Below are 20,160 nucleotides of genomic sequence, written 5' to 3'. Positions count from 1 at the left end.
GAAATTGGGCTTCAAATTTTGGGGGGTATTTTCTGCTATTACCCTTTTTTAAAAATGTAAATTTTTTGGGAAAACAAGCATTTTAGGTAAAAAAAAAATTTTTTTTACATATACAAAAGTCATGAAACACCTGTGGGGTATAAAGGTTCACTTAACCCCTTGTTACATTCCCCGAGGGGTCTAGTTTCCAAAATGGTATGCCATGTGTTTTATTTTTTTTGCTGTCCTGGCACCATAGGGGCTTCCTAAATGCGGCATGCCCCCAGAGCAAAATTTGCTTTCAAAAAGCCAAATGTGACTCCCTCTCTTCTGAGACCTGTAGTGCGCCAGCAGAGCACTTTTCACCCCCATATGGGGTGTTTTCTGAATCGGGAGAAATTGGGCTTCAAATTTTGGGATGTGTTTTCTGCTATTACCCTTTTTAAAAATGTAAACATTTTGGGAAACCAAGCATTTTATGTAAGAAAAAAAAAAAAAAAATTTCACATATGCAAAAGTCGTGAAACACCTGTAGGGTATTAAGGTTCACATTACCCCTTTTTACGTTCCCCGAGGGGTCTAGTTTCCAAAATGGTATGCCATGTGTTTTTTTTTTTGCTGTTCTGGCACCATAGGGGCTTCCTAAATGCGGCATGCACCCAGAGCAAAATTTGCTTTCAAAAAGCCAAATGTGACTCCTTCTCTTCTGAGACATTTTAGGTAAAAAAAAAATTTGTTTTTTACATATGCAAAAGTCGTGAAACACCTGTGGGGTATTAAGGTTCACTTTACCCCTTGTTACGTTCCCTGAGGGGTCTAGTTTCCAAAATGGTATGCCATGTGTGTTTTTTTGCTGTCCTGGCACCATAGGGGCTTCCTAAAGGTGACATGCCCCCCAAAAACCATTTGTCGCTCCTTCCCTTCTGAGCCCTCTACTGCGCCCGCCGAACAATTAACATAGACATGAGAGGTATGTGCTTACTCGAGAGAAATTGGGTTTCAAATACAAGTAAAAATGTTCTCCTTTTTACCCCTTGCAAAAATTCAAAAATTGGGTCTACAAGAACATGCGAGAGTAAAAAATGAAGATTTTGAATTTTCTCCTTCACTTTGCTGCTATTCCTGTGAAACACCTAAAGGGTTAATACACTTACTGAATGTCATTTTGAATATTTGGGGGGTGTAGTTTTTATAATGGGGTCTTTTATGGGGTATTTCTAATATGAAGACCCTTCAAATCCACTTCAAACCTGAACTGGTCCATGAAAAATAGCGAGTTTTAAAATTTTGTGAAAAATTTTAAATTGCTGCTGAACTTTGAAGCCCTCTGGTGTCTTCCAAAAGTAAAAACTCATAAATTTTATGATGCAAACATAAAGTAGACATATTGTATATGTGAACCCAAAAAAAAAATATTTTGAATATCCATTTTCCTTACAAGCAGAGAGCTTCAAAGTTAGAAAAATGCTAAATTTTCATTTTTTTCATCAAATTTTGGGATTTTTCACCAATAAAGGATGCAAGTTACCATAAAATTTTACCACTATGTTAAAGTAGAATATGTCACGAAAAAACATTCTCGGAATCAGAATGATAACTAAAAGCATTCCAGAGTTATAAATGTTTAAATTGACAGTGGTAAGAATTGCAAAAAACGCTCCGGTCCTTAAGGTAAAAAAGGCTCGGTCCTTAAGGGGTTAAACTTGCCTGGGGCAATTAACAGGTGTGGGCAATATAAAAATCACACCTGAAAGCAGATAAAAAGGAGAGAAGTTCACTTAGTATTTGCATTGTGTGTCTTTGTGTGCCACACTAAGTATGGACAACAGAAAGAGGAGAACAGAACTGTCAGAGGACTTGAGAGCCAAAATTGTGGAAAAATATCAACAATCTCAAGGTTACAAGTCCATCTCCAGAGATCTAGATTTGCCTTTGTCCACAGTGCGCAACATTATCAAGAAGTTTTCAACCCATGGCACTGTAGCTAATCTCCCTGGCCGTGGACGGAAGAGAAAAATTGCTGAAAGGTGTTAACGCGGATTGGCCGGATGGTGCATTAGCAGCCCCAAACAAGTTCCAAAGATATTCAAGCTGTCCTGCAGGCTCAGGGAGCATCAGTGTCAGCACAAACTATCCGTCGACATTTAAATGAAATGAAACGCTATGGCAGGAGACCCAGGAGGACCCCACTGCTGACACAGAGACATAAAAAAGCTAGACTACATTTTGCCAAAATGAACTTGAGTAAGCCAAAATCCTTCTGGAAAAACGTCTTGTGGACAGATGAGACCAAGATAGAGATTTTTGGTAAAGCACGTCATTCTACTGTTTACCAAAAATGGAATGAGGCCTACAAAGAAAAGTACACAGTACCTACAGTGAAATATGGTGGAGGTTCAATGATGTTTTGAGGTGGTCTTGCTGCCTCTGGCACTGGGGGCCTTGAATGTGTGCAAGGTATCATGAAATCTGAGGATTACCAACAGATTTTGGGTCACACTGTACAGCCCAGTGTCAGAAAGCTGGGTTTGCGTCCGAGATCTTGATCTTCCAGAAGGACAATGACCCCAAACATACATCAAAAAGCATCCAGAAATGGATGGCAACAAAGTACTGGAGAGTTCTGAAGTGGCCAGCAATGAGTCCAGATCTAAATCCCTTTGAACACCTGTGGAGAGATCTTAAAATTGCTGTTGGGAAAAGGCACCCTTCCAATAAGAGAGACCTGGAGCAGTTTGCAAAGGAAGAGTGGTCCAACATTCCGGCTGAGAGGTGTAAGAAGCTTATTGATGGTTATTGGAAGCGACTGATTTCAGTTATTTTTTTCCAAAGGGTGTGCAACCAAATATTAAGTTAAAGGTGCCAATAATTTTGTCCAGCCTATTTTTGGAGTTTGGTGGGACATTATGTCCAATTTGCTTTTTTCCCTCCCTTTTTAGTTCCAATACACACAAAGGGAATAAACATGTGTATAGCAAAACGTGTTACTGCAATCTTTTTCTGTGAGAAATACTTCATTTTCTTGAAAGATTTCAGGGTTGCCAACATTGACGGCCATGACTGTATATAAAAATGGTATAGAAAGGGTTTGATATATATATATCTATATATATCTATATATATCTATATATATATATATATATATATATATATATATATATATATATGTATATGTATAAAAACTGGTATAGAAAGGGTTTGGTTACTTGGGAAAAATACAAACAAAAATTGTTTACAGTGATTTATGAACTTTTCCACCAGGGGGCATCATAACTCACCTTTTCAATAAGAATTACCTTACAGTACATTTGGAACTTCCTAAGACCCCTTCTTTCACATTTTGTTATGTTGCACCCTTGTGCTATATCATTCTGCACTCAATAGCCCATAATTACAAAGTGAACGCTGAATGTTAGAAATCTTTGCTAATTTATTAAAAAGTATATACACTTGCACAAAAAACCTCCAAACAAGGTAAAGTGTAGAATTAATCAGTAAATCTTTATTAGCATACAAAAAATAATTAAAAACACATACAGTATGAGGGATCACACAAAGAATGGACCTATAAAACCATTAGTACCCCCCATATAATGCCCATATAGTGGTAGACACTAGTATATATTAGGAGCTCTGCAACCTGTATAAATAATAACAGTAGCATACGGTGACTCACAGGTGATGTCTTATTGGATCAGAGTCAGTGGCCCAGATTTATCAAACTGTGATTCTTGCCCAACAACCAATCACAGTTCAGCTTTCACTTTACCAGAGTTCTTTAGCTGAGCTGTGATTGGTTGCTGTGAGACAATCACTCTATTTTTTCTCTCTCACAGTTAGATAAATCTGGGCCATTGTCTTTCTCTTTTCTCCTCTGACTCCATAAGCTATGATGATTACTTCCAACTGCAACTCTTCTCTGCAGGGTATGGGGCCTCCATTACTGTATCATATGGCAATAATGTCTTCAGGAATATTGTCCTAGCTGTTCCCCCAATTCACTATTGTGATCCCATTCCCCAACTGTACTTCTGCTCCTTAATAATGCCCCCTGTGTCTTCATATAGAAATAATGCCCCCCCCCCCTTGTCCCCCATACAGTAATAATGCTGCCCTGTTCCCCCATAAAATAATAATGCCCCCTCATAGTAATAGTGCCCCCAACAACTTTACATAGCAATAGTGTCCCCCTGTGCCCCATTACAATGATAGTGCCCCTACACTAATATTGCCCATTGTAGCCAAATAGAAATAATACTCTCCTAGTGCTGGTTGCCAGGATGAATCAAATCACTGTGTGTCTCTCTTCAGGCCTTCTGCCTGTAAGCTGTAGGGACGTGATCCCCAGGCAGTCAAAATAACATCATATGATTGCGCCAGCCAGTGCCCGGGATCATGTCCTGGCAGCTCATAGGCTGCAGGCCTAAAATGCCTACAGCCTATGAGTGAAAGGTGGAACAGGAAGCTGACTCTGGATGCAAATGCCGTTGGGGAGGCAGACTGGTCACTGAGCAAAAAATGCTAGTGACGCTGCTGATGGGGACTGTCGGTGGACAGCTATTTTTAGGTCTCTCCAGATATGTTCCTTTGGGTTCAAGTCAGGGCTCTGGCTGGGCCGCACAAATTGACAAAGTTGTCCCTAAGTCACTCATGTGTTGTCTAGGCTGTGTGCTTAGGGTCAATATTTTTTTGGAAGGTAAACCTTCAGCCCAGTGTACTTTTCTCAATTCAGCTTTCCTTCAACCCCAATCAGTCTGCCTGTCCCAGCCACTGAAAAACAACCCCACAGCATGATACTGCCACCTCACTGCAGAAATGATAATGGGCAATTGATAGGGGGGATTTTATTTAAGCACAAGGCCTCAACATAAAGTATGAAAAAAGTAAAAGGGTCTGAAAACATTTCAAATGTATTGTGCTATTAACTATAGCTTCAGCCACCTTGTATTTCAGACAATCTATACATCTGGACAACAGATTTGCCCGCTGAATGCATTGTATTTAAATGTGTGTATGTATTTTCTAGACCAATATTACCAGCAGAATATTACTTTACTGGAAAAAGCTCGACTAGAATGGGACACAGAACATGTTAACACCTGTGAGGTACTTATGCTTCATTGTACACTGACATTGTGTCTAGAATATCATGAGTGTGAATGCATCAATTATTCATTGTGTATTTCAGGCATTTGAGCAACAAGAGAAAGACCGGATCAGTATACTGCGCAACTCCCTCTGGGTTCATTCCAACCAGTTTTCCATGCAATGTGTAAAGGATGATGAGGTAACAGCAGTGTAAAGCTTCTCATATGGAAGTGACACCTGTTCTCCAGAGAGCAGCTGCAATGCAACTGTATTGTGGACTTGCAGAAAGGCTTGGTTTTTTCTTCACTTTTATGTCCCATTAAAATGATATATTGCCTAAGAAATGTATTTCATTCACCTAGGGGAGTGTGAAAGCGATTAACACATCAAACTAATCTTTGCTTTCTGCTAAAGATAATTCAAGCAGAAATAAAAGGGCTTTTCCTGCATAAAATGTATGGCTGGTCAGTTTGATATGCCACAAATGTCTTAATGGTGATGGCAGAGCCTTACCTAGCTGTAGTAATAGTGGGTATATGTAGTGCTCTAGTTATAGTGGGTATATGAATTGTTCTAGTAATAGTGGGTATATGAATTGCTCTAGTAATAGTGGGTATATGAATTGCTGTAGTAATAGTGGGTATATGAATTGCTCTAGTAATAGTGGGTATACGAATTGCTCTAGTAATAGTGGGTATATGAATTGCTGTAGTAATAGTAGGTATATGAATTGCTGTAGTAATAGGGGGTATATGAATTGCTGTAGTAATAGTAGGTATATGAATTGCTGTAGTAATAGTGGGTATATGAATTGCTGTAGTAATAGGGGGTATATGAATTGCTGTAGTAATAGTGGGTATATGAATTGCTGTAGTAATAGTGGGTATATGAAATGCTGTAGTAATAGTGGGTATATGAATTGCTGTAGTAATAGGGGGTATATCAATTGCTCTATTAATAGCGGGTATATCAATTGCTCTAGTAATAGTGGGTACACGAATTACTCTAGTAATAGTGGGTATATGAATTGCTGTAGTAATAGTGGGTATATGAATTGCTCTAGTAATAGTGGGTATATGAATTGCTCTAGTAATAGTGGGTATATGAATTGCTCTAGTAATAGTGGGTATATGTAGTGCTCTAGTAATAGTGGGTATATGAATTGTTCTAGTAATAGTGGGTATATGAATTGCTCTAGTAATAGTGGGTATACGAATTGCTCTAGTAATAGTGGGTATATGAATTGCTGTAGTAATAGTAGGTATATGAATTGCTGTAGTAATAGGGGGTATATGAATTGCTGTAGTAATAGTAGGTATATGAATTGCTGTAGTAATAGTGGGTATATGAATTGCTGTAGTAATAGGGGTATATGAATTGCTGTAGTAATAGTGGGTATATGAATTGCTGTAGTAATAGTGGGTATATGAAATGCTGTAGTAATAGTGGGTATATGAAATGCTGTAGTAATAGTGGGTATATGAATTGCTGTAGTAATAGGGGGTATATCAATTGCTCTATTAATAGCGGGTATATGAATTGCTCTAGTAATAGTGGGTACACGAATTACTCTAGTAATAGTGGGTATATGAATTGCTGTAGTAATAGTGGGTATATGAATTGCTCTAGTAATAGTGGGTATATGAATTGCTCTAGTAATAGTGGGTATATGAATTGCTCTAGTAATAGTGGGTATACGAATTGCTCTAGTAATAGTGGGTATACGAATTGCTCTAGTAATAGTGGGTATATGAATTGTTCTAGTAATAGTGGGTATATGAATTGCTCTAGTAATAGTGGGTATACGAATTGCTCTAGTAATAGTGGGTATATGAATTGCTGTAGTAATAGTGGGTATATGAATTGCTGTAGTAATAGGGGGTATATGAATTGCTGTAGTAATAGTAGGTATATGAATTGCTGTAGTAATAGTGGGTATATGAATTGCTGTAGTAATAGGGGTATATGAATTGCTGTAGTAATAGTGGGTATATGAATTGCTGTAGTAATAGTGGGTATATGAAATGCTCTATTAATAGCGGGTATATGAATTGCTCTAGTAATAGTGGGTACACAAATTACTCTAGTAATAGTGGGTATATGAATTGCTGTAGTAATAGTGGGTATATGAATTGCTCTAGTAATAGTGGGTATATGAATTGCTCTAGTAATAGTGGGTATATGAATTGCTCTAGTAATAGTGGGTATACGAATTGCTCTAGTAATAGTGGGTATATGAATTGCTGTAGTAATAGTAGGTATATGAATTGCTGTAGTAATAGGGGGTATATGAATTGCTGTAGTAATAGTAGGTATATGAATTGCTGTAGTAATAGTGGGTATATGAATTGCTGTAGTAATAGGGGGTATATGAATTGCTGTAGTAATAGTGGGTATATGAATTGCTGTAGTAATAGGGGGTATATGAATTGCTGTAGTAATAGGGGGTATATGAATTGCTGTAGTAATAGTGGGTATATGAAATGCTGTAGTAATAGTGGGTATATGAAATGCTGTAGTAATAGTGGGTATATGAATTGCTGTAGTAATAGGGGGTATATCAATTGCTCTATTAATAGCGGGTATATGAATTGCTCTAGTAATAGTGGGTACACGAATTACTCTAGTAATAGTGGGTATATGAATTGCTGTAGTAATAGTGGGTATATGAATTGCTCTAGTAATAGTGGGTATATGAATTGCTCTAGTAATAGTGGGTATATGAATTGCTCTAGTAATAGTGGGTATATGAATTGCTGTAGTAATAGTGGGTATATGAATTGCTCTAGTAATAGTGGGTATATGAATTGCTCTAGTAATAGTGGGTATATGAATTGCTCTAGTAATAGCGGGTATATGAATTGCTCTAGTAATAGTGGCTATATGAATTGCTGTAGTAATAGTAGGTATATGAATTGCTGTAGTAATAGGGGGTATATGAATTGCTGTAGTAATAGTAGGTATATGAATTGCTGTAGTAATAGTGGGTATATGAATTGCTGTAGTAATAGGGGGTATATGAATTGCTGTAGTAATAGTGGGTATATGAATTGCTGTAGTAATAGGGGGTATATGAATTGCTGTAGTAATAGTGGGTATATGAATTGCTGTAGTAATAGTAGGTATATGAATTGCTGTAGTAATAGGGGGTATATGAATTGCTGTAGTAATAGTAGGTATATGAATTGCTGTAGTAATAGTGGGTATATGAATTGCTGTAGTAATAGGGGGTATATGAATTGCTGTAGTAATAGTGGGTATATGAATTGCTGTAGTAATAGTGGGTATATGAAATGCTGTAGTAATAGTGGGTATATGAAATGCTGTAGTAATAGTGGGTATATGAATTGCTATAGTAATAGGGGGTATATCAATTGCTCTATTAATAGCGGGTATATGAATTGCTCTAGTAATAGTGGGTACATGAATTACTCTAGTAATAGTGGGTATATGAATTGCTGTAGTAATAGTGGGTATATGAATTGCTGTAGTAATAGGGGGTATATGAATTGCTGTAGTAATAGGGGGTATATGAATTGCTGTAGTAATAGTGGGTATATGAAATGCTGTAGTAATAGTGGGTATATGAAATGCTGTAGTAATAGTGGGTATATGAATTGCTGTAGTAATAGGGGGTATATCAATTGCTCTATTAATAGCGGGTATATGAATTGCTCTAGTAATAGTGGGTACACGAATTACTCTAGTAATAGTGGGTATATGAATTGCTGTAGTAATAGTGGGTATATGAATTGCTCTAGTAATAGTGGGTATATGAATTGCTCTAGTAATAGTGGGTATATGAATTGCTCTAGTAATAGTGGGTATATGAATTGCTGTAGTAATAGTGGGTATATGAATTGCTCTAGTAATAGTGGGTATATGAATTGCTCTAGTAATAGTGGGTATATGAATTGCTCTAGTAATAGCGGGTATATGAATTGCTCTAGTAATAGTGGCTATATGAATTGCTGTAGTAATAGTAGGTATATGAATTGCTGTAGTAATAGGGGGTATATGAATTGCTGTAGTAATAGTAGGTATATGAATTGCTGTAGTAATAGTGGGTATATGAATTGCTGTAGTAATAGGGGGTATATGAATTGCTGTAGTAATAGTGGGTATATGAATTGCTGTAGTAATAGGGGGTATATGAATTGCTGTAGTAATAGTGGGTATATGAATTGCTGTAGTAATAGTAGGTATATGAATTGCTGTAGTAATAGGGGGTATATGAATTGCTGTAGTAATAGTAGGTATATGAATTGCTGTAGTAATAGTGGGTATATGAATTGCTGTAGTAATAGGGGGTATATGAATTGCTGTAGTAATAGTGGGTATATGAATTGCTGTAGTAATAGTGGGTATATGAAATGCTGTAGTAATAGTGGGTATATGAAATGCTGTAGTAATAGTGGGTATATGAATTGCTATAGTAATAGGGGGTATATCAATTGCTCTATTAATAGCGGGTATATGAATTGCTCTAGTAATAGTGGGTACATGAATTACTCTAGTAATAGTGGGTATATGAATTGCTGTAGTAATAGTGGGTATATGAATTGCTCTAGTAATAGTGGGTATATGAATTGCTCTAGTAATAGTGGGTATATGAATTGCTCTAGTAATAGTGGGTATATGAATTGCTGTAGTAATAGTGGGTATATGAATTGCTCTAGTAATAGTGGGTATATGAATTGCTCTAGTAATAGTGGGTATATGAATTGCTCTAGTAATAGCGGGTATATGAATTGCTCTAGTAATAGTGGGTATATGAATTGCTCTAGTAATAGTGGGTATATGAATTGCTCTAGTAATAGTGGGTATATGAATTGCTCTAGTAATAGTGGGTATATGAATTGTTCTAGTAATAGTGGGTATATGAATTGCTCTAGTAATAGTGGGTATATGAATTGCTCTAGTAATAGTGGGTATATGAATTGCTCTAGTAATAGTGGGTATATGAATTGTTCTAGTAATAGTGGGTATATGAATTGCTCTAGTAATAGTGGGTATATGAATTGCTCTAGTAATAGTGGGTATATGAATTGCTGTAGTAATAGTGGGTATATGAATTGCTCTAGTAATAGTGGGTATATGAATTGCTCTAGTAATAGTGGGTATATGAATTGCTCTAGTAATAGTGGGTATATGAATTGCTCTAGTAATAGTGGGTATATGAATTGCTCTAGTAATAGTGGGTATATGAATTGCTCTAGTAATAGTGGGTATATGAATTGTTCTAGTAATAGTGGGTATATGAATGGCTGTAGGATCCACAGTAATGTACTTTCAGTTTTAGGATCGCAGAACATTATTTCAATGAAGATGCCCCTACCGTCTTCTGTCTTTTTGCCCATTCAATCCTTTATAGAACAATACGGTTACAATGCATTTAAAGGGGTTATCCAGGAATAGAAAAACAGATCTAATTTCCTAAAAAAAAAAAAACAGCACCACACCTGTACACAGGTTGTGTGAGATAGTACAACGTGATTCCATTTACTTCAATGAACTGAGCTGCAGTAGCACACACAAGCTGAGGATAGGTGCGGTGCAGTTTTGTTTAGTTTTTTGTAAGGAAATCATTGCTGTTTTTCTCATCCTTGACAACCCCTTTATCTAACTGCTAAAAGCTGCCATCTTTCCATTTCTATTTACTGCTCTCATTCTAGATGCTGGAAGTTGTCAGAGAGAGCCTGGAACAATGTGATGTGGAAGCAGAAATGAATCTCTTTGTTCAGGCCAAAACCACAGGAAGGATCCCACCTGGTAATAATATTAATCTTTATAGAGCACCAACATATTCTGAAGCGTAGTAAACCTTCACTGAGAGAGCAATGTAAACATGCAATATGGCAAAGAAATAAAACTAGCAGTAGAGTTGGCTGACAGAGAACATGACACGGCCAACATTGTGTTCAATGCACACTGCATATACTGTATGGGACAGATCACATGGGGCTAATGGTAGCAAAGGAACTGTCTTCTGAAACTCCTCACTTCTGAAGCTTTGTAATTCACTGCTGCCAATCAGCTCAGGAGGCGGCGTGTCTCTCCGACATGCCCAACACTTCTCTGCCCCCAAATCATCTGTAAAAGCAATGGTTGGGAGGCTCCCATAAACAGCTGACCCACTGAAGTCTGTGGGTTCAATCCACCTGTGATTAAAGTATATGGGGACTAAAGATGAGCGAATCGAAGTTGACGAACCCGAATTTGTTACGAATTTCATGAAAAATTCGATTAGCAATGAATACGAATATCGCCGCGGTTCTATCGCACGAATCGCTTAATTAAACTCCATTTTACAGCGTTCCAGGCTATTGGAGACCTAAGATGGCGGATCCACATGTGAGTACATGGGGCAGGGGATTATGGGAGGGCGGGAAACAGCGGCGGGAATGAAGGTAGGCGGGCTGACCCTGAAGCACATGTCAGATGCAGCCTATCAGTGTTCACTGATCCCTTTGATGTAACAGCCCTATATAATCGGCGGCCATCTTCCCTCTGGTCATTTCTTCTATGCACGAGATAGGGAAAGGAAGTGACTGCACGCCTGTGTGCTGATCGCATACAATGGCGTTATACAGCATCCGACCGCTACAAGTAGCGGTGACATCAGCATTAGGGAAAGACACAGGGCACAGTGTTGCTGCAGTTCTGACCGAGAACGATTCTAGCAAAACCTCTTATTCTCGTTACTCCATATAGCAGGCATAGAGGTGCTGCATAGCAGTCACCTGCGTCACAGATCTCACAGCTGTTTTACCTGTATGGAGCATCTAATCTCCTCTTTTTTCAGCCCAATTGAGTTTTTTCTGTTGCTCCGCAAATCTGATTCTCACAATTGTGTGACAGAGTGCAATTTAGGGTTTAATCCCTGTAAAAAAAAAAAAATCTGTGGTGCTGCCCAGTTGGGTCCTGCTGCTGTTCAGAAATAAGTCATATTAGTGTGGACTTTAGTGCCTTTTTTACCATTTTTCACCTGTTACTCTGTCTCTGTGCTAAATTCTGTGTTATACCACACGTTATACACCTGCCGGTGTATGAAAGAAAAGAAAAAAGTTTTTCCTGCGTACAAATACGCTTAACAGTGCGCTCATCATTGCAAAGGGCATACATACAACTAAGTAGTGTACTATTTAGTACCTGTATTTCTGTCTCTGTGCTAAATTCAGTTCTATTCCACACATTAGTATACACCGGCTGGTGTTTACAACAAAAAAAAGAGTTTTTTTTCTGCGTATAAATACGCTTAACAGTGCGCTCGTTATTGCAAAGGGCATACATAGAACCAAGTAGTGTACTATTTAGTACCTGTTATTCTGTCTCTGTGCTAAATTCAGTGCTATTCCACACATTAGTATACACCTGCTGGTGTATTTAAAAAAAAATGTGTTTTTTCTGCGTAGAAATACGCATACCAGTGTGCTCATCATTGCAAAGGGCATACATACAACAAAGTGTACTATTTAGTAACTATTATTCTGTCTAGGGCCTATATACTTTGAAAGGACAGCCGTAAGTAATCACCTGCTGCTGTTCTATACCCTCATAAACGCACTAAGTATGTCAGGCAGGGAAGTGCCAGGACGTGCACAGAGAAGGGGCAGAGGCCTACATACGTCAGGCAGAGTTAGCAGCAGACTTGGGGTGAGTGGCAGCAGGAGTCGCAGCAATAGGCCTGAGCTCCCGTTAACATCCAGTGGTCATGTCGTCGACCCATCTCTCCTCGTCAATTGGTTTGCACACTCATCCCCATCATCACAAGCGACATCTCACAACCCCAGTCAAGAGTCGGTGGGTTCCTCAGACACCCTCAGTTGGCATGGCCCGGGAGCAGTCCCCCTAATCCCATTGCCTTTGTCCTATGCTGTTCCCTCTCCCAAAGAAGTATCTCATGCTTTGGGTTCAGCTCCACTATTTAGTGAGGATGATGTAATAGAGGACAGTCAGCAGCTAATGGGCAGCCAAGAATGTGAGGAGACATGCGTCGCTTGCTCCGCAAGGCGGGCAAGTAGTGATGCGGAGAGTGACGTGGGAGGCGGTGTTTCAATTGTTTAGGATCCTGAGGCAGACACTGTTGTGGAACACGAGGAGGACATCAGTGATGTGCACACATCTTTTGATGATGATGAAGCCGATCGCAATTGGGAGCCGGGTGCAGAAGCCGGGGCTTCATCATCATCAGGAGAAGAGATTTGCTCTTTGTCTATGAGGCAGCAAGGCGGCAGCACGGTTGTCAATCAGCATGGTGGTGGCAGTAGTGGAAATTCAGGAGCCAAACGTGCCAGGGGGAGACCACCTGCTTCGCGGCAAGCTACCATTCAGGGAGGTAGTGGAACAGGGGTTCCTGGAGACGGCGCCAATAGCAGTGAAATAGTGCGGACTGCGGGTGGGAAAATCAGCTACTCTGCGGTGTGGTTGTTCTTCATAAAGAATCCGGAGGACCTTAGCGTAGTCACATGCAAAATCTGTCGGCAGAAAGTGAAGTGTGGCCAGGGTCCCAGTCTCGGCACCACGGCCCTGCGTCAACACATGATTCGCCACCATAAAGCGGCCTGGGATAACCGTGGCTCCGATGTAGTGGTCCAGCCTGCCGCATCACCCAGTGGCCATCCGCTCCCTCCATCATCCAGCCAAGGCTCCACCACCTCAGCCGAAGGGAGCATTGTGTCAAACCCTCCTTCTTGCGCTCCTGCTTCTTCCGCTCGGCGAATCGGCGAATCGGCGAATCGATCGGCGAAGCCATGTCCAAGAGACAACAGTATGCACCCACTCATCCAACAGCACAGAAGTTGAATGTGCTCCTGTCCAAGTTGCTGGTGTTGAAGTCCCTCCCTTTCCAACTGGTGGACTCTGCAGCTTTCAGGGAATTGATGGCTTGTGCCGAGCCGAGGTGGAGAGTCCCAAGCCGTCATTTCTTTGTGAAGAAGGCAGTACCAGCCCTGCATAAGTTTGTACAAGAGAAGGTGGGCCAGTCCTTGAGCCTGTCGGTGTGTTCAAAAGTGCACGGCAACGCCGACGTGTGGAGCTGTAACTACGGGCAGGGACAATACATGTCTTTTACGGCCCACTGGGTAAATGTTGTTCCTGCACAGCCACAACAGCAACTTGGACAGGTCACACCGCTTCCTCCTCCACGCTCTCGCTCCCAGGCAGTTGGTCCTTTTACAGTGTGCGCCTCCTCCTCCCCCGTGTCCTCGGCCTCCACTGCACGTCCAAATCTCGGTGGCCCTTCATCGTACCACATGTGTAGGGCATAGCGGTGTCAAGCCGTCCTTCACATTGTTTGCCTTGGCAAACGGAGTCACACAGGGGAGGAACTGCTAAAGTTCATTAGGGAAGAAATCCGAGTATGGCTTACTCCACGAAATCTGGAAATGGGAACCATGGTGACCGACAATGATAAGAACATTGTGGCCGCTCTGCGACAAGGAAGTGTGAACCATTCGCCCTGCATGGCACACGTGTTGAATCTGGTTGTCAAGAAGTTCATCAAGTCTTCACCCCATTTGCAAGACATCCTGACAATGGCAAGGAAACTGTGCATGCACTTCAGCCACTCGTACACCGCCAAGCACACTTTGCTTGAGCTGCAGCGTCAGAACGGTATCCCACAACATAGTCTCATTTGTAACATTGCCACACGTTGGAATTCCACCCTCCATATGTTAGACAGACTATACGAACAAAGGAAAGCCATCACGGATGATGATACAAGCAGATAGGAGTACTCCCCTGTGTAACTTCAATGTGAACGAGTGGCAGCTCATACGTGACACCTGCCGTTTGCTGAGGCCCTTTGAGGAAGCCACATTTTTTGTTAGTCGCTTGAATTACGCCATGAACGACGTAATTCCACTCCTACATTTACTCCAAAAAATATTGAAAACATGGCTGGTCACGGCAATGGAGACGTTATGCCTACATCAGAAGGCTACATGAGTCCTGTGGGGGATGAACTGGAGGAGGAGGATGAGGGGCAGAGCGGAGCACAGTTTACGGTGGATGAGATGGCCGTGTTTCTGGTCATTGTACAGGAGAGGAGGAGCAGGAGCAGCCAGAGGAGCTGGAGGGTTATTGCGAGGGAGGCAAGACAGAGGACCCAGACACACCGTGGCAGTATGCAGTGGAGATGGAGGCAGGTAGTCCCAGCGAGTCACTGTCACAAATGGCACGATGCATGCTGAGTTGCTTGCGTAGTGACCCCCGAATTGTCAAAATTCGTCAGCGCGATGACTTCTGGATCTCCACCTTATTAGACCCTCGCTACCGGCCCAGAATGGGGGCCTTTTTTACACCCACTGAGAGGGAGGACAAACTGACTTACTTCAGGGAGCTTCTACGTAGTCGGTCACATGGTCCATCCACTCGCATGTCTGACTCAGGGGGCCCTCTGCACTCACCTTCCACTGCCACGGCTGCTGGGAAGGGGAGAGATGGCAGGAGCAGTACCGGCTCAATCAGCAGCAGCCTGAGTCTACAGTCGCTGATGAGTAGCTTCCTTCAGCCGCATAGTGAAGCTACTCATCAGCTGCAGGTGGACATAGAGCAGGACCTGAACCAGCAGGTGGTGGCTTACCTCGACATGACCCTGCCAACAACCGTTGAAGATCCGCTGGACTTCTGGGCAGCCAAACTCGATTTATGGCCGCAACTAGCGGAGTTTGCCCTGGAAAAGCTGTCCTGACCGGCCAGTAGTGTGCCATCAGAGCGGATGTTTAGTGCGGCCGGGGCCATAGTCACCCCAAGGCGAACTCGTCTGTCCACTAAAAATGTAGAGAGACTGACGTTTGTCAAGATGAATCAGGGATGGATCAGCCAGGATTTCCAGCCACCAATGACAGATGGGTCTGAGTAGATTGACAATGCTCCTACAACAAAATTTTCTCTCTTGTGGTTGGTTATGAAACCCTCTGGGGCAGACCTGGGCATTGTACGGCCCACTTGCCACATACGGCCCTTTGATTGGCTCTGACCGGCCCGCGCTGATTGGGGGACAACTATGCTGCCTAATCTGGGGGACAACTTTGCTCCTAATCTGGGGGACAATTTTGCTCCTAATCTGGGGGACATCTATGCTGCCTAATCTGGGGGACATCTATGCTGCCTAATCTGGGTGACATCTATGCTGCCTAATCTGGGTGACATCAATGCTGCCTAATCTGGGGGACAACTATGCTCCTTATCTGGGGGACAACTATGCTCATAATCTGGGGGACAACTAAACTCCTAATCTGGTGGACATCTATGCTGCCTAATCTAGGGGACAAGTATGCTCCTAATCTGGGGGACATCTATGCTGCCTACTCTGGGGGACATCTATGCTGCCTACTCTGGGGGACATCTATGCTGCCTAATCTGGGGGACATCTATGCTGCCTAATCTGGGGGACATCTATGCTGCCTAATCTGGGGGACATCTATGCTGCCTAATCTGGTGGACATCTATGCTGCCTAATCTGGTGGACATCTATGCTGCCTAATCTGGGGGACAAGTATGCTCCAAATCTGGGGGACATCTATGCTGCCTACTCTGGGGGACGAGTATGCTCCTAATGTGGGGGACATCTATGCTGCCTAATCTGGGTGACATCTATGCTGCCCAATCTGGGGGAACACTATGCTCCTAATCTGGGGGACATCTATGCTGCCTAATCTAGGGGACATCTATGCTGCCTAATCTGGGGGACAACTATGCTCCTTATCTGGGGGACAACTATGCTCCTAATCTAGGGGACAACTAAACTCCTAATCTGGTGGACATCTATGCTGCCTAATCTGGGGGACAAGTATGCTCCTAATCTGGGGGACATCTATGCTGCCTATTCTGGGGGACAAGTATGCTCCTAATCTGGGGGACATCTATGCTGCCTAATCTGGGGGACATCTATGCTGCCTAATCTGGGTGACATCTATGTTGCCTAATCTGGGGGACAACTATGCTCCTTATCTGGCAGACAACTATGCTCCTAATCTGGGGGACAACTAAACTCCTAATCTGGTGGACATCTATGCTGCCTAATCTGGGGGACAATATGCTCCTAATCTGGGGGACATCTATGCTGCCTACTCTGGGGGACAAGTATGCTCCCAATGTGGGGGACATCTATGCTGCCTAATCTGGGTGACATCTATGCTGCCTAATCTGGGGGACAACTATGCTGCCTAATCTGGGGGACATCTATGCTGCCTAATCTGGGGGACATCCATGCTGCCTAATCTGGGGGACAACTATGCTTCTAATATGGGGAAAACTGATGCTTCTGGCCTTGGGCCTATAATTTTTTGAAGTTTAGCAGTAGCTAAATACATGCTTAATGCAAATGTCAACATTGATCTTTAAATGTAAGGGGTTATGAAACCCTCTTGGGTTCTGCGAATGACTGCTCCAGACTCATTCTGTGTCTTTCAGGAACTACTAGCCTCCCTGGTTCCTCTGGCCTTGGGCCTTACATTTTTGGATGTTTAGCAGTAGCTAAATACATGCTTAATGCAAATTTCAACAATGATCGTTAAATTCTCGGCGCTCTGCCAGGGCCTTCTCCTACCCCGCCTGGGCCGATCCGAGGACCTCACTAACCAACTCACTAACTAATCCAATCGCTTATAGCGACGGGCGGTGTGTACAAATGGCAGGGACTTAATCAACGCCAGCTTATGACCCTCACTTACTGGGAATTCCTCGTTTTAAGGTTAAATAATTGCAATCCCAGATCCCTATCACGAACTGGTTTCAGCGTGCAACACGCACCTGTCCTTGAAAGATAGAGACACGCTAATCCGTTCAGTGGAGCGCTAGTGCGGCCCAGGACATCTGAGGCCATAACACACCTGTTATTGCTCGATTTCGCAATTGATCGGGCAAGGTAAGGGTGAGGCTCTTGGGTACTGCTTAGGCCTACTCCTGACTGCTCCTGGTGCAATGTATGGGGTAATTAAACACTCTTGGGTAGAGTTATTGTTAAATTTACTGATAATTTTATCAGTAATAAAATAGAATTTTGCAGAATGCTAACCGTTACACAACGAAACGCTTGTTGCGTGTGATTTTTTTATGAAAAAAGAAAAATATATATATATATATATATATATATATATATGGAGAGGGATTAACTCTGCTTAATCATTTTTGGCGATTAGAATCCTTTTGTGATCTGATCTTTTGGAGACAGATGCGCTTACACACATGTAATCATTTTTTTAGCCAAATTTCAAACATTGTGTGGTTTATTACTTTTGAGAAGAATGTCTTTTGGTGGTCCACCGTCCTGCATTATAGAGTCCTCTGAACTGCTGTATATGCGCTTGTTTTTAAAAAACAGGTATTTTGTCAGACAATTTCAATTAAATTTTGCGTTTTTTTTGACGGGTGGAATGTGAAGCCCGGGTGTGTACTCGTTCATCAGCCAACTCCAGGCTGTGTCTTTCAGGCAATCTATGGGTTCCTGATGCCACAGAGGTGGGGCCTGGGTCTGGGAATTTAAAATTTTTGGATTGCGGGTGCTACCAAAAAAGATGGACACACCCTAATCAGTTCAGTGGAGCGCGCCTGCGGCCCTGGACATCTGAGGGCATAACACACCTGTTATTGCTCGATCTCAGGAGAAGGGGGGTTCATCATCGGGAGAAGAGAGTTGCAGGTTGCCCTTGAGTCAGCAAGGCGGTAGCACGGTTGGCAGTCAGCGTGGTGTGGCAGTAGTGGAAATTTTGGAGCCAAACGTGCCCAGGGGAGATCACCTGCTTCGCGGCAGCTTACCTTTCCGGGAGTTAGCGGGTTACCAGCACCGGTCGATGAAAGATAGAGACACGCTAATCCGTTCAGTGGAGCCCGGAAATCTGAGGGCATAACACACCTGGTATTGCTCGATCTCGCAATTGATCGTGCAAAGGTAGGGGGCTAATAAAGCCTCTTGGGTACTGCTGAGGCCTACTCCTGACTGCTCCTGGTGTAATGTATGGGTTAATTAAACACCCTTGGGTAGTGTTTTTTTTTTATTTACTGATAATTTTATCGGTAATAAAATTGCATTTTTCAGAATGCTAATCGTTACACAACGGAACGCTTGTTGCGTGTGATTTTTTAATGAAAATAAAAAAATAAAAATAAAATACGGACAGGGATTAACTCTGCTTCCATCATTTTGGGCGAAAAAAGTCCTTTGGTGATCTGATCTTTTGGAGACAGATGCGCTTACACACATATTGAATTAGTTTTTGTAAAAAAATTTCAAACATTGTGTGGTTTGTTATTTTTGAGAAGAATGTCTTTGGGTGGTCCACCGTCCTGCATTATAGAGTCTTGTGAACTGTTGGATATGCGCTTGTTCTTACACAAAGGTATTTCTTTAAAAAATTTCAAAAATTTTGATGTTTTTTGGAGGGGATTGTGAAGCCCGGGTGTGTACTGGTGCATCAGCCAATTCCAGGCTGTGTCCTTCAGGCAATATATGGGTTCCTGATGCCGCAGAGGTGGGGCCTGGGTCTGGAAATTTCTAATTTTTGGATAGCGGGTGCTACCTATGAGAAATCTTTGTCAAAAATGTCATATATTGTGTTGGTTTTTTTTGGGGGGGGGGGGGAGGGGGGGTTGTGAAGCCCTGGTGTGTAGTGTACTAGTGCATCAGCCAACTCCACGCTGTGCCATTCAGCCACTAAATGGTCTCCTCTTGCTGCCAACATGTCTATGCTGTGTCATTCAGCCACTGTATGGTGTCCTCATGCTGCCAACACCTCCACGCTGTGCTATTCAGCCACTATATGGTGTCCTCATGCTGCCAAAAACCTCCACGCTGTGCCATTCAGCCACTATATGGTGTCCTCATGCTGCCATCACCTCCACGCTGTGCCATTCAGCCACTATATGGTGTCCTCATGCTGCCAACACCTCAACGCTGAGTCATTCAGCCACTATATGGTGTCCTCATGTTGCCAACACCTCCACGCTGTGCCATTCAGCCACTATATGGTGTCCTCATGTTGCCAACACCTCCACGCTGTGCCATTCAGCCACTATATGGTGTCCTCATGCTGCCAACACCTCCACGCTGTGCCATTCAGCCACTATATGGTGTCCTCATGCTGCCAA

General features: G+C 42.2%; 1 protein-coding gene across 4 annotated transcripts in view; it reads left to right on the top strand.

Moving 5' to 3' along the window:
• Positions 1 to 20,160, top strand: part of PSTPIP1 (proline-serine-threonine phosphatase interacting protein 1) — a 162,147-nt gene that overhangs the window by 120,522 nt on the left and 21,465 nt on the right. For all 4 annotated transcript variants that reach the window (XM_056572942.1, XM_056572940.1, XM_056572941.1 and 1 more), the window contains 3 exons: positions 5,006 to 5,085; positions 5,168 to 5,266; positions 10,743 to 10,839. In XM_056572942.1, the coding sequence (XP_056428917.1) occupies positions 5,006 to 5,085; positions 5,168 to 5,266; positions 10,743 to 10,839 (276 nt within the window). The remainder of the gene's footprint in view (positions 1 to 5,005; positions 5,086 to 5,167; positions 5,267 to 10,742; positions 10,840 to 20,160) is intronic.

The sequence above is a fragment of the Hyla sarda genome, chromosome 4, assembly GCF_029499605.1.
Source record: "Hyla sarda isolate aHylSar1 chromosome 4, aHylSar1.hap1, whole genome shotgun sequence".
NCBI classification, from domain to species: domain Eukaryota; kingdom Metazoa; phylum Chordata; class Amphibia; order Anura; family Hylidae; genus Hyla; species Hyla sarda.
Note: the sequence above shows the minus strand (reverse complement) of the source record. Positions and strands in the feature narration are given on the sequence as shown.